At 35.1% G+C, this 17,769-nt stretch overlaps 1 protein-coding gene across 2 annotated transcripts in view; it reads left to right on the top strand.

The window, feature by feature from the left end:
• DIAPH2 (diaphanous related formin 2) overlaps positions 1-17,769 on the top strand; it is a 1,048,823-nt gene that overhangs the window by 516,087 nt on the left and 514,967 nt on the right. For both annotated transcript variants that reach the window (XM_090264504.1, XM_090264503.1), the window contains one exon: positions 7,309-7,548. In XM_090264504.1, coding sequence (XP_090120630.1) covers positions 7,309-7,548 — 240 coding nt within the window. The remainder of the gene's footprint in view (positions 1-7,308; positions 7,549-17,769) is intronic.

Raw genomic sequence — 17,769 nt, 5'->3', positions numbered from 1 at the left:
CAGGCAAGCTGGACCTAGAGGGGACCACACCAGGACACATCATGATTGAGATGCTAAAAGTGAAAGATAAAGACGGAATCCTGTGGGCAGCAAGGGAGAGGTGGATCGTTGCCTATAGGGCGGTGCCTGTAGGACTATCAGCTGATTTCTCAGAGAACACTTTGCAGGCAGGAAGGGACTGGCAAGCAGTATTCAATATGATGAAAAGCAACCTACAACCAAGATTACACTATCCAGCAAAGCTATCATTTAGAATGGAAGGGCAGGTGAAGCGCTTCCCAGACAAGGTGAAGCTAAAGGAGTTGATCACCACCAAGCCATTATTATATGACATGTCAAAGAGACTTACTTAAGAAAAAGAGGATCAAAACTATGAACACTAAAATGGCAACAAACTCACAGCTATCAACAACTGAATCTAAAAAATAAAAAGAAAATCCAACTTAACAAACCAGAATAGGAACAGAATCATAGGTATGGGGATCATTTGGAGGGTTATCAGCTTGGAGGGGTGAGGGGGAGAAACAGGGAAATGGTGCAGGGACTAAGAAGCATAATTGGTTGGTACAAAAAAGACAGGGGGATGTTAAGAATAATATAGGAAACGGTAAAGCCAAAGAACTTATACGCATGACCCATGAACATGAACTAAGGGGGATGAGATTGCTGGAGGGAAGTGGGGTACTTGGCAGAGGGGAGCAAAGGGAAAAAATTGGAACTACTGTAACACAATAAAATATGGGAAAAATTTATTTCAGAAATACAAATTTGACCATGTCACTCTCCTAATTGAGTGGTTAAATAACTGTATTACCTTTTGAATAAAAGCTACCCTCCTAAAAAAAAAATCCTCTTCACCATCCAGCCCCTTTTTTTTTTACATTGGAGTTCCTATTTGTAAGAATAAATGCATGCATCAATCCATCCATTCATTCATTCATTTACAATTATTTTTAATCACCTATCATTTTTATCACCTACTATGTGCAAAACCTTGTTCAGAGATTAAATGAATGAAGACATTTTGCCAGATAAAAGGGCAACTCTAACCCTCTTATAATGCACAACCTCTTCCCAAAATCATGTTGACTGGTTATAGATTATATTCAGTAATAGCAGTTCAGCACAGTTAGTTCCCTAGAATTCTGGTTTGACTTCATGACTGAAGACATTATTTAGGGACACTAAAAAGTTACCATCCACTGTTAATTTTGTTCAATACACAATTTGATCTACTTGGGAGGTATGGAAAATGGTTAGCCAGCTAAAGAGTGCTTTTAAACTCAATCAGCAAATATTTGAATAATACATGCAAGACCCTGTGCTAGATGCTGTACAAGGTACAGTCTTTGACTCTTTTCTGTGCATACTTTCTTCATCAGTGACCTCCCATAACATCTATTCGAATAACTTAAATCTGCGAACTCCAATAATTATCTCCTAAACACAAGGATTGAATTTCCAAATGCTGTCAGATATCATAATAGTACCCAAAACTAAAAATGTCAACAAACCAATATTATTTCCCTATCATAGAAATATCATTTTATTACCTATGGGAGGATTTGGAGGGAAAGGCTGTGGAGGAATCAGGGAGTACGTTTAAATAGTCTATTTTAGTAATTCAAACTTGAATTACATAAAATTTAAGCTTGAATAGTGTGCGTGGAAAATAAGAGACAATTCTAAGAAATTCTTCAGGTTAAAATACAGGTACAGAGTGATATTAAATTACATTATGTTTACCATGACTTGAATATGACTCCAAGATTTGGAAGTGTAGTAATGGGGAGCTAGTAGTATCTGTGTTAGTTGTAAAGTGCACTATTTGCTGTCTGAGAAGAAGGCGAACCAAGTTCACTTAAATGCTAATAAAAGTAAGTTGGTAACAAGTAACATTTTTATTTGCAGATCTAGTCCCCTTTATTCCAACTTTCTACAACTCTAGAGGACATAATATTTATGGATCAATTATTTGACTTCTCTTTAATCATCAAAACAAGACTGCTCATCAGGAATTTCCCCTCTGTTACAGATGAGGAAATAGAAAACCAGAAAAATTAGGTAGGTTAGTTTCACATGGTCAGATTATGTGAAAGTTACCAGATTCAGTCATTTTTTGGTTGAATTATGCTCTTTAATAATATATACAATATATAAACCCAATAGAATATTATTCAGTCAGAATGAGAAATAAAGTACTGATACATAGTATAACACAAAGGAATCTCAAGAAAAGTATGCTCCATGAAAGAAACCAGGGATGAAAGGTTGCGTATTGTGTGATTCCATTTATATGAAAATTCAGAATAGAATAGAGTCAGAAAATAAATCAGTGGTTGACAGGCCCTGGGGGAGGAGTGAATGGGAAATGACTATTTAATAGATACCGGCTCTGTTTATGTGCTGATGGAAATGTTTTGGAACTAGATGTCCTTAAATTGTTCACTTTAAAATGACTAATTTTGTTATGTGAATTTCACCTCAATTACAAAAACATTTTTGTGAATTAAAAAGAAATAGTGTGCACAGTTGCCTCTGTGTGTATACTATTTCTGAAGGTATATAATAGTTATGTCTAGTTGGTAGAATTATGAACAAGTTTAATTTTAATCTTTTTGCAATTACCAATTTTTCTACAATGAATAGATAAATATTAATTGTTTTTATATTGAGAAAACAAAATTATTTTTAACTTTTAAATAAAGAGAGGCCTTGGAGTTTATGAAGAGGTTTAATTAAGAAACTAGAAAACTATACTCATAATTAATATTTTGTAATCTATGCCAGTTTTCCTGTTACAGAATTCAATTTTAAGAGTGAAATATAATAAGGGGCTTATAGAATATGTTTCACTTTTTAAAATACAGTTATTTAAAATGAAACATCTTGTGAAGCACAATAAAATGAAGCTGCAGAAAACGAGGCATGCCTGTAACTGGTCCTCTGCCCACCCCGATTCAACTGAGGGTCTCTGTGTACCAATTTCATATTCTCAGCTCAAAGAAGAATCTGATTGGCTCAGCCAGCCTATATGATGTTTCTCACTTGAATATGTGTGTAATCTTGATCCAACCTGCTGCTACAAACCTGAGTCAGGGGTCAGATGAGATAAACATGGTCAGTTAGGCTTCCCCCTTTTACAGAAAAGATAGATGGAGGCGATTTCAAAGAAGGGAGCATGATTTGGATTGTTAACCCAAAGTATGTCTATTATATTTATCATAATAAATTACTAACCTGTAGTTCTTAATACCATTATCATAGTGTTTGTGTGTTTTTAAAATTTTTCATACTTCATTAGACTCTCAGCGCTTAGAAGGCAAGATTTTAACGTTGTCTGACATCATTGTGGTCTGTTTACTCATCTAGACTCAGTTATTTGATTGTGTTAACTACTGAGTTGCACCCTACCTGTCCCCACTGCCTTATTCTCTGAATAGCTTATTACAGCAGCCAACCAGGGGAAGCAAATCCATTTACCCTCATTTTCTGATACAAGACAACCAAGCAAACAATAAACCACACCAAATCAGCACCTACTTCTGCATTCATTGTTACCAACAAGAGACTTAAAACCTTGGAGCCATCTTTGACTTTATCCTCACATAATTGGGCAGTTACTAAGTCTCACTGAATCTTCTTAATTCTGTCTCCTATATCCATTGATTCCTTTTTCTTCCTGTCAACATCCTACCTCATTACCTGTTTCACAGGCAATTTTGAAGATTTAGTAATGGTATCCCTGCTACTAATCTCTGTTTCAATTACTCCTATATACGCCTCCCAATATGACTCAAGAGACAGTGTGGTGTAGTGGTTGAGAGTCTGGGTTCTGTGACCTAAATGCCTGAGTTGAAATGTCCAGGTCTTCAACATGCAATCTCACATTGTGTAAGTTAGTTAGTATTTTTGTACCATCTTTTCCTAATCTTCAGAATGAAACTAATGCTAATAATCTTTTGCTAGTGTTGTTTTCAGTAACAAGTGCTCTCTCTCTCTCTCTCTGTGTGTGTGTGTGTGTGTGTAACATATATAAATATATAATACTATGCTTGGCACAAAGTACTCCATAAATGTCAATCCCTGTTATTATTTTTGTTACCATTATTATTAAAGTGTATTCTTAGTCACATTATTTCATATATAGGTGATATTAAAAAAAATTAAATCCTGGCTGATGTGGCTCAGTTGGTTGGAGCATCTTCTGTAATCGAAAGGTTGCAGGTTCAATTCCTGGTCAGGGCACATATCTAGGTTGCAAATTCGATCCCCCAATCTGGTTGTGTACGGGAAGCAGCCTGTCAATGTGTCTCTCTTGCACTGATGTTTCACGCTCTCCCTTCCTCTCTGTCTAAAAACAATGAAAAAATGTCCTCGAGTGAGGATTTAAAAAAAAATCAAATCTATGCTTTCTGGGTTTGTAGGCCAATGATTGAAATTCAGAGCTCCTAAAGGATAAAAATATAAATGAAGACAAGTGGCATTAGAACTGAAGTTAAGACTAAAAATCTATATAAGCCTCGGGTTTAAATTCTTTGTTGATCAGGGACCAAGGCCATCCTGGTGAATTGGGTCTCTCCAAGCACATAAAGCCTGTCCAGGAGGGCATATACATGGTGACTTGCACATGGTAAAATTAGCTCTGTCTTTTTAACCATCAGGGACACTGAAAATGACAGAAAACATGCTTCTAATCTAATGATGGCCAGTTACTAATGAAAAGAAAGGAAAAGTAAAGTGGGGAGGGATTTGGAGACAGTAGTAGAGGCATAAATGAAGGCAGAAAAATTTGAAAAACTTAGAGAAATTCCCATGCAAACATACATAAGGAAATTCACATGGTCATAGAAACTCAGGCTTTGATGTGGTTACCTACCAATTTTGTGGCCTTTGCATGGACTCTTCAGGTATACTTTGGTCCGAATTCTGCCCCTTGGTATATGAGGTCTGTCTGGAAAAAGTCCAGCCATTGTTAATATAATGAGAATGGTTTGTACAACATCAATTTAGCCTGGAAGCCAAGGACAGTGGACTGGAATGCACATGCGTGAACAATGACAACTTGGCTGTACTAGTCATTGGGGGCAGTAGATGCCATGGAATGAGCATCTGTACTGTGTTGCCCTTGCATTCAAAATGAGCTAGTAGGGCAGTGCATCTGCATCAACTTTTGTGTTAAGGATAAAAATTCCTCTGCAAAAATTATTCAGATGATTCAGAAGAAAACATGTCCGCTCATGCATCACATCTCATGCAGTTTTTTGGCAAAACATCAAATTACACAGGTGACTCAGCCCCACTACAGCCCAGATTTGGTGCCCTGTGACTTCTGGCTTTTCCTCCAAACTAAAACTGCCTCTGAAACTGAAGAGGTTTCAGATTATCAATAAGATTCAGGAAAATATGACAGGGCAGATGATGGTGATTGGGAGAAATGTGTGAGGTCCCAAGGGGCCTACTTTAAAGGGGACTGAGGCATCATTGTCCTAGTACACTGTTGCTTTTATCATATCTTCTTCAATAAATGTCTCTTTTTCATATTACATGACTGGATACCTTCTTGACAGACCTTGTATAACTCATATATTCTTAACTTATAAACCTTTTCTCACAACCATTCTTTCTCTCTGCATCTTCCTTTGGCCCAAGTTTTTCTCTCTCTCTACCCCTCTCCCTTCTCTCCCTGTCTCTCTTTCTCTGTCTCTGTCTCTCTCTCATCGCCCCCTCTCACTTTCTCTCTCCTTCTCTGTCTCTGTTTATTTTATTCATTTGTATTCCTCTACCATGAAGCCTCCATTAAACATCATAGTCATAAGAGTTTCAAGTTTTCTGTTCCTTCAATAAACATCTTCAGCACTTAATTTCTCTTTATCCACCTTGATTAATCTGCTGGTTTTATCAGTAGCTATAGATTTCAAGTGACTGAGTTATGAGTTTTAGGTTATATTGGCAAGTTTTTTTAGAAGGTGGTGTGTCTTATACCTAACATGTGACCCCTAAAGAAACAGTAGGATAATTTATATAATATTACTCTGATCATGTAAAAAAGCTAGTGATAAGTGATAAGACCTACACAAATATAGTAACTGGTGGACATTCCCAGCATCCTTTGATACATCTTTCTATAAAATCATGAAAGCATGTAAGGGGGTTAGCAGAAAACAAAGGTTAATCTTTGGAGAGGCAGACACCATGGTTATAAGGCAAATTTATTTCAACTTATTACAGAAGTATTAGAGCAAATATGATCTATTCAACAGCTCATTTGATGCTTTTGAAGAGCACTTTGTGGTTTAAGGACTTTTTTTATGTTGTATATTCTTTTCCTGTTATCTACAGATATCTTTGTGCCTAATCTGTGCCTGCATTTGTAGTCAAGAAACTAAGCTACATGTGCAGAAAATACATATAACTAGGATTGTTAATAATTTATTTTCATTGTGTGTGTGCTCGTGTATGTTCATGTGTCTACTTTCCCCTCATCTATCTCCCAGAATTCATTTGGTGAGTGAAAACTAGTTAAATGACTTGGAGTTAGAGGAAATTAAAGAGTAAAAATCTTATAATCATAGGAGCTATACCAAAAGGAATAGAGAATGTGCACCAGTACTATGAAACAAATAATTAAAACCTAAGTTGGAATGTTTTGAAGAAAACCAATAGAGAATTCTTGCATAATGTACTGAAAAGTAAGTTCATGTGATTTTACCATAACCTAAAAATTTAACATCAACGTTCTGTTAAATAGGTGAAATTCTTTAGAGCGTATATCAATATTTAATATATTTTATGAATAGAAGTCATAGGTTTAAACATTATTAAATGCTCAATCAGAGCTTGTCCTCTGATTTCAATCAGCATACTAATACATAAGTTTTAAAAGAAATATGGTTCCACTTACATTTTCTGTCATTATGTACATCTTTTATCTGTGACCCAACCATTCACTCAACTAAATTTCATATTTGTAAATGTTCATAGTTCACCTCAGTGACAGATTTTTGGTTTAAATGCTATTGATGACTAATGATTATGCAGTTAACATATAGCAACTGTTTAGCTTCAATAACATTATCTTAATGCTAAAAGGATGATTTAATTAGTTTAAAACTGAACAGTTGTTTATTCAAGTTTTAAACAAATATTTTTTTTGTAATGCCAACCAAGCAAAAAGAATATTTTTGAAACCCAGAGAGAATTAATTTTATGCAGAAATTTTACAGTATTGTATATAAAATTATTACCACTAGAGAGAGAAATAACAGGCTTTGAATGTATTCTTATAGAATATTTCTTATCTTACAGATGAGCTCAGTGAAAATGCTGCGACCTCGTCTCAATAGCATTCTTTTCAAACTCACATTTGATGAACATGTAAACAACATCAAACCAAGCATCATAGCAGTAACTCTTGCCTGTGAAGAACTGAAGAAAAGTGAAAGCTTTAACAGACTTTTAGAGTTAGTTCTTTTGGTTGGAAACTACATGAACTCAGGCTCAAGAAATGCCCAGTCTTTGGGTTTTAAGATCAACTTTCTTTGTAAGGTAAGATAACATTTTATAATGATGATTTACAACAATAATTTCTTCTATGAGGGGGCCATTCTGAATAGCAATAGCACACAATTCCAAAAAAAAGTATGCTTTAAAAAGGGTGAATTTTATGATATGTTAGTTATATCTCAAAACAAATAATTTTTCAATTGCAATATATCTCAGTGACTGCAGATTATTTTGTAGTATGGTGCTAAACTCTTTCTGACCAAATATTACTTGAATTTTTAGAACAAGAAAGTTTGCTTTTAAAAGTAGCTGCAGTCTTGTATTTCAATCTCTTTGTACTTATTTTATGACTCCAAAATGTATTTGAGGAGTGAAATTTAATGAATAGCCAGAAATTTCTTTTTGACTCTGCTTTGTTTATTCTACTCTAAGAAAATAATATTGTTGAACAGTGTTGTGTTACTAAACTTATACTATGTATCTAGTGCATTTCTAAAATTTAAAAAAAATATCAAGTGGTAATTGTCTTATTTTTTGGATTGGACAATTTCATAGTATTTCTGAAATTTCAATTCTTGTAAAAAGTAATCAAAGAAACAGATGCAAAAGCGATTGTATTTGTCCGTTTCTAAGCCAGAACAAACCACCTTATTCAGAAAAGATGTCTGTTACAGAGAGAAAACTGAAAAGACTGAGGTGAAAGTCTGGAAAAAAGCTAGAGACAAAAATAAATCTGAAAACAAGCAGTCTATTTTTGACATCTCACCATTATTTCACCTTTTTTTGCAGAAATTTGGTTAGTTCTTGAAGTATATTATAAGAATCCCAGATCTAGGAATGGATGTAAACTTATTTTCTATTCATGCATTAACTAGATGTGTATTATATGTATCAAAAAGGACTTGCTTCTAGTAGTTCCAACTGAGACCTAAAGAATAGCGTGTGTAGATAATGAGATAGATAATAAAAGTATATCTGTTTGTTCTTGATTTATTTTTGAGGGATATAAGGAAAGAGAGAAAGAAAGACATGCAGAATGCTAATGTTTGTCAAAAATTTTTTTACTCCTCTTCTTGTGACATTAGGGGACATGCAAAATTATTTGTTAATGCTAGGGAAAAGAAGACAATGCTTCTAATAAACTGCAATAAATCACAGCCAGATTTGTAGGACAAAACTAAATATTTAAGACTTTTTCATTGAATTGAATACCATATATTCAATACTAATAAAGTCATCTCTTACCAAGGTGCTACTTTAGAGTATATGCTATATATACAATGAGTGAATCTTACAGTGTTCTTGGTTGATAACTATAAAAATATTATGAATTAAAAGAAATATCATTAGAAATTTGTACTATAAACTATTTCACATTTAATTCATATAATATGACTTTTAAAACAAACTCTCCTAATGTGAAAAAACATGTACCTTTTTAAGTGTCTTAATTTCAGACTACTCAAGTTAACTACATGAACAGTTTTTTTGAACCAATAATTAATAAATCATTTATACATAGGAACAAATGATTATATTAATCTTAAAGAAGGATTTTACAGTTACATCTTATATTTTTGGAGAGAGGCTTCTTCCTATCACCTACCTGTCAAATAAAATTTCTTCTACATGGTGCTGAACTGATATCTATCACTAGAGGTATACTCAAAGGATTCAGCACAAAGATTTTTGCCAACTTCAAATAAAATAAAAAATAATCTTGTGGGAAGTACTTACATGTAGTAATAGTTCATCTAAAAGAGAAAGAGGTGAATATTTTAAAATCTCTCACCCAACCCCCATTTTTCAGTAGCATTTTTATCTTCAGGGAAATACTTGTCATTAAGAAAGAAAGATATCGTATGTATGCATGATATCCCCATAATGTCTAGGATTAAAAAGATGTTCCTGGATTTTGAGTAGATGTAAATGTTTAAAATTACAGAAGTTTACTGAAGTACACAGAAATGGTTAGCTTGGTGTGTAATCTGTTCAAAAGTGAATTAACTAATTATTGATGTATGATTAGCTAGAATTTCTGCTAAATTCCAGTTAGATTATAAAAGATTACTTGATTTTTTTTTTCTTAAAAAAGAACAGGGGACTTTCTTTGTAGCACACTGATTATTTTCAAATATGATACTATTTAGCCACCTAAATTATCTCTAATGATAATTTTCTTTCTCAGTGAATTTAAAACTGCAATCCAATGTTTTTCACAAGAAACTATAGAACATGTTAAAATATTCACCTAGTTAAAAAGGAACCATTGTATAAGCAGTTAAACTTATTAAATAGATGTATCTTGTAGTAAAGTAATATTAAAAATTCAGATGGTCACAGTTGGTTTCTATAATATTTGAGAAGAAAAGGAAAACAGATGGGTTAACCTATATGTAAAATACCACTAAAGAATATCATTACTATAACAACTACCCTCCCCACAGAATTCTTTTGTTAATTTTAAGCATTAAGTCACCAAACCAGGGTGCTGAACTATAATGGAAACCATTTCCATGTAGATGAATTCCTAGTGTTAGCTTGTCCTGCGATTTCCTATTGGTTATGAAAATTCCAACCAATTGCAATGTTGCACCACAAGGTCATTTATTGTTTATGTATTGAGTATATAAGAACATCTCTGATATATATATATATATATATATATATATATATATATATCAGAGAAGGAAAACTCTGACTCCAAAAAACCTCCGCTGCCTTGCGGTATACCTCTTCAGGGGAAAGGCTAAGGGAGTAAACCCCGACAGAAAATCCGGAGCCGGAGTCCCTAAGGCAGTTTGACGTTGTAGTCAACACCGGCAACTCCTGCGGCGCACCTGAAACCAAGCTGTATTGACTCCGTCTTTCCCTTGGACCCTTCAGCTGCGAAGAGAGGGGGGGTCTGCTGCATGGGCAACAGCAGACCCTCCATATCACCCTGCCCAGGCTCTGTAGCTTCAGCTTCACTGGAGAGGACACTCCAGCGTCATCGCAAGATGTTTATTCAACACGGGAGGAGACAGATACCGTGTCACTCCCGAGTCGGACTGCACAACCATTCTCGGTGGTGCAGATAGACTCTTAAGAAGCTACACCATCGTCTCTCGAGACGGACGGCTGCCGCCGCCAACGATATAAGAACATACATAATCTGCATAAAAACAGAACATTTAAAAGTACTCAGCACTCCCTAGGCACTAACCTTTGTGGGCACCTCAGATAAGGATCTTTGTAAGCAACAAGAAGTGACTCTGCCTGATGTAAGCAAAAAATGGAATTTATTGGGAGGGAATGAGATAGCTTAGCCAGAAACTGAGGAAAGGGTGAAGAACTTGGCCTTTAAAAGAGCAGCAACTATGGAAACTTTGAAATTACAGAAAGCAGGAACTATTGGAAAGTCTTTCCAGTGGGTTGCCTTTAACCTTAATGGACAGTGAGTGCTACCAAGACTATCGGCTGTTAACAAAGGTAGGAATATGAAAGTTCAGGGGCAGGTAAAGGGATATAAGGCAGGCTCAAACAAAGGCAAAACAAAAGAGATAGTTGGTACACCAGGGGAATACCTGCAATATAGAAGATATACAGAAACCTCAAGAAGCTTGTGGTGCTGTTGAGTAGCCACAAAATATGTAAAGAGTATATTATGTAACATCACAAGATACACTGTCAATGAATACAAAAATTAATGGGCATTGAAATTACATTGAGATTAGCAGGATTTCAGAGAAGGGAACTTTTTTTTTTCATAATGGAGACGAGGATGGGCAGTAAGGTAAATTGGAACAGAAGAATCTTGAATAATAGGTTGAATTTGGTTAGATGAAGGGAAGAAGACATACCCTTATGATACAGCAGAACACAGCTCAGAACCTACATTTTTGCCTCTGTTTTGTTAATCACTAGCCAAGTGTTCGAGGCTAAGTCACTTCCTTTTTCTGAGCCTCAGTTTTCTCATCTATAAATGATGAAATACAGTGACCCTTGTTTATTCTGATAGGGTTTTTTTCAGATTCAAATAAAGTGATCTTTGTCAGAGTTCTCTGAAAAATTATAATATGCCCTGACTGGTGTGCCTCAGTTGATTGGACATTGTCCTGTATAGCAAAAAGTTGCTGGTTTGATCCTCAGTCAGGTCACATGCCTGGGTTGCAGGTTTGGTTTCCTGCTGGGGAGCATACAAGAGGCAACTTATAGATGTTTCTCTCTCACATTGATGTTTCTCTCCTTCACTTTCTCCCTTCCTTCCCCTCTCTCTAAAAATAAATAATTACAAAGAAAATATTACAATATTAAATGCTGATAGTTCTTTGTAATGATGGTACACAACTAGAAATAATCATGTGTTTGATGATGAATGAGAATACCACACTGCCTGGAATATTGAGTGTATACTGAAAACAAATTATAACATTATTAGGCAGGTTGTGAAAACAGTTATTTATATACTAGTTTGTATATCTTGCCTCCATAGCTGTATATATGAAAATCATTCACAGCCCATTTCATAACTTATGAGGGTCAAAACCTTTCTTTTTTTGCCTTGAGTTAATATCTCTTTCACCTTTGCTATGACTTTCTAGTCATTCTAGTTGGACAGAGAGACATAACAGATTATTATACAATAGGATGATGATGTACTTTGGTACAGAAGTGAAATATGTCATACAAAGAACCTGAAGGAAACATTTAAGTTTACTGTAAAGAAATTTTAGATATATTTAGGTCATTAGGAGTATTATGATAATGTAATTATGCTACTTATTTCTAATATTCATCATTTACATGTAACATATAAAGGCCTCATTTCCTGGAGGCCATTACATGGTGTTTGTGACAGAATATTACAGACATCACCCCAGCATACAAAGGAGAGCATCTATCTCCCTCATGGAAGTTGTAAGAAGGAAGATGAAATAGGTTATTTTCATTGTTAAATAGAAGATTATGTTCCAGATGATATGATTTATAAGGAGAATGACTGTTGTCAATGGAAGCAAAATTTGCAAATATGTAATCCAAGAAAAAATGTACAAAACACCTAAGGAAAAAAGTCATATCTAAGCACTCTAAACATTTCAGAATGCATAATCATTTTTAGTTGAAATGATGTGGATTTTGTTCATACCAACTTAGACTCTTAATATCAGATGATATCTAGTCTAGCTTCTTTCTGCAGATGAGAAATCTGATGCTCAGAAGAGCGAAATACTTCGGTTAATATATTTGTCAGCTCAGTTTGCCATAACAATACCACAAGCTGTTGGCTTAAACAACAGAACTTTATCGGTTTTGGAGACTGGAAATTCAAGATCAAGGTGCTGGCCTAGATGGTTTTCTGTGAGGGCTCACTTCATGGCTTGTAGACAGATGCCTTCTCACCAAGTTATCGCATTGCCCTTTTTCTGAGAGAGAGAAGGGGGAGGGGGAGAGATGGATATATAGATTTCTTTCTTATAAGGACACTAATCAATTAGGCCCTAACCTTATGACCTTATGTAACCTTATAATTGTCCTGGCTGGTTCAAGACTGAGGGCTTTTCTGAGTGGTGGAACTTTCACTGCCAAAATTGGGACAGTTCCAGGAAAACCAGGATAGTTGGTCATTTTAGTTATAAACCTAGAGTTAGGTCCTTGGCCTCCTAATTACACTCCATTTCCTTTTCTCTTAAACGTGTAACTAAAACAGCTTGCCTTTTGCATTTTTATAATGTCCTTTGCTACTCTTCTTCATCTAGCTTTTGCCCTTTTGCTCTTTGCTTCCCAGTGCACATCATGAGGACAATTATTACATAGGGTTGAGCAAAAAGTCTGTATTGTTTTTTCCATAAAAGATTTGTTTTTCATTTTCACCAATAAAATTATTGATTTGAATATTTTGAGTATTTTGGCTATCTCCTGCAAAGTATAACATTGATTGTTCTCAATCTAATGTCTCGATTTGATCACTATCAACTTCAACTGGTCTACCCAACCGTGGAGAATCATCCAGCGAGAAATCTCCAGCATGAAACTTCACATACCACTTTTGACACATTCCATCAGTCACAGCACCTTCTCCCTACATGGCATAAGTCTCTTTTTTTTGAGTTTTTACCTTTCTTGAAGTAATAAACCATAATATGCTGAAAATGTTATGTATATTCTTCCATCTTCAGTATTAAAGTGGCTACACAAAAATTCACCAATTTTGATAAGTTTTGATATGACATCTGTCACAATACAATCTAACAAAATTGCTTCAAATGGAGCTAAAGCAAAGAGCTACTAGAGCCATCAAATGGAAAAAAAATGAACTTTTTGTCCAACCCAATAGAACTGTCCACACTTTACTATTATTACTTCATTTCTCTTTCTCTTCCAAGACTCAGAAATCTTGAATTTAGATGCTTATTTTATTCTACATTATATCCCTAGTGTTGATTGTATGTGATGTCTTCAATAAATTACCATTGAATGAAAGCCCAGCAGTTTGATTAATTAAAGGATTTGTTGTGAATGTTTGAAGAAGTGTTAATTTTTTAAATGAGAAAATTTAGTATTGAACAGATATAAAAGTTTTTTTTTTTATCAGCAAAACTACTGAATATGTAATTGTAATACTTTGCTATGGTTTATTTGTAAAAACATAAGAATGTATTACATGCTATAAAATTGAACCAGCAATTTATCCTCAAATATTGGTTGAGAAATAAATATGAGACTATTAATTTAAAACCATACATATTTTAGAAAATAACCACTATAGGATATACTAAAAGTCACCCTAGCAAAGATCAGTAAATCCTAGTCAATAGTCCATGCATTTGGTTGGTGTGTCTTTACAGTTTATGAAGTGCTTTCCTTGTAATTCATGGAGTTTAATTATCATTAACCCCATTTGGAAAATTATAAAACTAAAGCCCAATGAGGTATATGTGATTTTTCAAGATTGAAAAGCTAGTAAATGTTCAAATTCAGGTTTAACTCTAGGTTTTTGGTGTCCAAATCCTTGCAGCAAAATGCCTCCCAGTTCACTATAATGGAAGGTTCGACTCTAGTAGCTCAGTTCTAGGAAGCATTACAGAACCAGCCCTGTCATTTGCACTGTTCTGAAAATGGAAAAAATTACATATGGGTTTTCCTGACTCTGGTAACTTGTAAAAGGAGGAATTTCTCTCTTTTTAAAATTCATATTAATTGGAAATAAATGTAAGCATATTAATACTAAGTTCCCCCCCCCAAAAAATATATATTTAGTGTATCCAGATAGTAGAGCCTATATTTTTAAAATACTAAACCACCTGATAATATGAATAATTATAGAGCTATCAGTTGGCTTTGTATGCATAGGTTCCCAGAGTATATATGTTTTGTGTAGACAAGTTTGGCTACTGTTCTCAATATTTTACAAATAAAGATTTGCTCCCCAGAGAAATGGCTTACCCAAGACCACTCAGTGTCAACAGCAGGGTTGGAATCCAGCTTTTCCTGTGACTCAAATTATTTCAGTGGCTCAATCTATTTTTAGAATTAGACAGTCTCTTTTGGTTCGCTGAAATATGTTTTTCCTATCAGTGTTTAGCTTTTTTTTTTTTTAAATTTGGGGGTGATATGGTTGATAATTGGCTGAGAAGAAAAATGCTTTGTGGGATATAGTTTGTCTTGGAAAAATTCTGTGTAAGGGGAGATTAGACTACCAAGTATGGGTTGAATAAAATGTTAGGTCCTCTTTCCAAGCTTTCTTTTTTCTCCCTGTAGGGCTATTTACAGGAGAGTTTTCAGTAGATAATCTCTGATTTACTGATTTTAATCAGTTATATAAGGTCCCATTCTACAACAAAATGCACAGGAGCTCATTCGTTGTACTTTACATTTTACAATGGCATCATAAAATATAGTGATATACAGTCCCATTTGTTCATAATTCATGACCAGTAGACAAAAACCTTTCAAGTAAAGAGTTTGTTTGTGCCTCATTATATTACATTGAAGCAAGAACATTCACCATTTTTTATCTCTGCAATAACTAAGCACCCTAGGATGATATAAGGACAGGATATCATTCTTAATTTTAAATGGTTATCTTTGTCCAGCTTATTTGATGGTTGGCCTTTTTTTTATGACCATTGGGTTCTGTTGTATTGTGTTTAATGGGCTCTCATCATTGAGAACCACTGAATAGTTTCTTGAGTTTTAAAGATGAATGTTGTTCCATAGTGGTACTATTCCAGTGGTGACATTTTAGGTCCGGTTTCTATTTTGTGTCATGGAGTCATTGTTTCCCATAATTCTTCATGTAAATCCATATACCAAAATTTGTAAATTTCAAACAGTAAGCATTAATATTAATTCAATAAGTCTGGAAGTTTTAAAATCTATAGGACACTAAATTAATTTTTTAAAGAAATAATTCCCCATAATAACTTTTAATTCCCATATGTTATTGTTATATATCCTAGAGCACATATTTTAAATCAGTGCATGTTAGTACTAAAAGATTGCCTCAGTCATCTCCTTTCTCTAGTAGTCAAGATGCTTGGAAACCAGCTTGGAAATCTAATCCAAAACTCTCACCTTCAGTGCCCTTCATGTCATTTAATATACGAACAAAACAGATGCTTCTTCTGATTTTTTCCCCCTTCTTTAAAAGTGCAGCCCTCTAAAAGCTGGCAACTTATGGTCATGGCTCCCTGATTTTGTAATTCCGTGAACACACTGCCATGTGCTTTGTCCTTCAGTTAGAAACTCAGCTCTTTTTCTACTACTAAGATGAAGGACACTCTTCTATCTGTCTCTATACTATAGTGGTCTGCATTACAGATTGACTCCTTAAGTAGAAAGAAAACTCAATGAAGGTACTGTGTGCTTTTGTCTTTAGAAGTGCTTTCTTCTGAGGTAGTTCTCTCAATTTTTCCAAATGGTGATACCGATTTCTAGATTTATGTTAATGTGGAGATGCATTATATCTTTCTCATTCTCTGGAGCCCACATTATGGAATTGAGATGGGAGAAAAGGCAAACTCATGTGCCAGCAGGGGTAAAACTATATGATCATGTTGAGAATAGAAATTAACCAGTTTTGTAGATGTACTTTTTAAATTAATATAGTTAGGAAGAGTATGTCTATAAAAAAATCATATTTTTTGAAAACTTGAGTTCTAGTTAAAAGAAATAAACTCACACCTCTGCTCTCCTACTTGTCTCTAAAAATACAGATGTCTCCACTAAGTTGAAATATTCATTAATTTACATTCATTGGTGTAAATTAATCAATACTCTAAATGCAACACTGTTTGCTTTCTCAGAATTTTATTACATCTGTTTAGATATTATCACATTTACAACACTATAGGTTGTGTGAAAACTTCATTATATGCCCCCCCACAATTTTCAGTTTATTAAATTCTCTGGAGAACAGTAGTTTCTAAATGTAATTTGTCTAATGCAGACTTGATTAGCATTCCTTCTTAATACTGACTGTTTCAGAGATATTGTTTTTATTTTCTCTCAATATCTTTTTTCTATTTACTTATATATTTGAAAATATTCTGTCCTCTAAACAGACACACACACAAACCCCATGCCCTTTACTGTGATTTTTAATACCGTAAATGAAGCCTATGCTGCTATCCCTGGTATTAACTCTGTGTTACAGTTAAATGAGCTTCTCATACACCTAGATAGCTAACTGTGAGGAGTATGTATTTTGCCTTGTGTACTAGCTATGCCAGCCCTGGCTGGTTTGGCTCAGTGGATTGAGCGTCGGCCTGCGAGCTAAGTGTCGTTGATTCGATCTTCCAGTCAGGGCACATCAGAGAAGGAAAACTCTGACTCCAAAAAACCTCCGCTGCCTTGCAGCATACCTCTTGAGGGGAAAGGCTAAGGGAGTAAACCCCGACAGAAAATCCAGAGCCGGAGTCCCTAAGGCGGTTTGACGTTGTAGTCAACACCAGCAACTCCTGGGGCGCACCTGAAGCCAAGCTGTATTGACTCCGTCTTTCCCTTGGACCCTTCAGCTGCGAAGAGAGGGTGGGTCTGCTGCATGGGCAACAGCAGACCCTCCATATCACCCTGCCCAGGCTCTGTAGCTTCAGCTTCACTGGAGAGGACACTCCAGCGTCATCGTAAGATGTCGATCCAACACGGGAGGAGACAGATACCGTGTCACTCCCAAGTCGGACTGCACAGCCATTCTCGGCGGTGCAGATACACTCTTAAGAAGCTACACCATCGTCTCTCGAGACGGACGGCTGCCGATAAACTAGCTATGCCTCATCATTG

The sequence above is a fragment of the Furipterus horrens genome, unplaced genomic scaffold (assembly GCF_987537825.1).
Source record: "Furipterus horrens unplaced genomic scaffold, mFurHor1.1.pri manual_scaffold_17, whole genome shotgun sequence".
NCBI classification, from domain to species: domain Eukaryota; kingdom Metazoa; phylum Chordata; class Mammalia; order Chiroptera; family Furipteridae; genus Furipterus; species Furipterus horrens.
The sequence above is the reverse complement of the archived record's forward strand: the minus strand, read 5'-3'. Positions and strand labels throughout refer to the sequence as shown.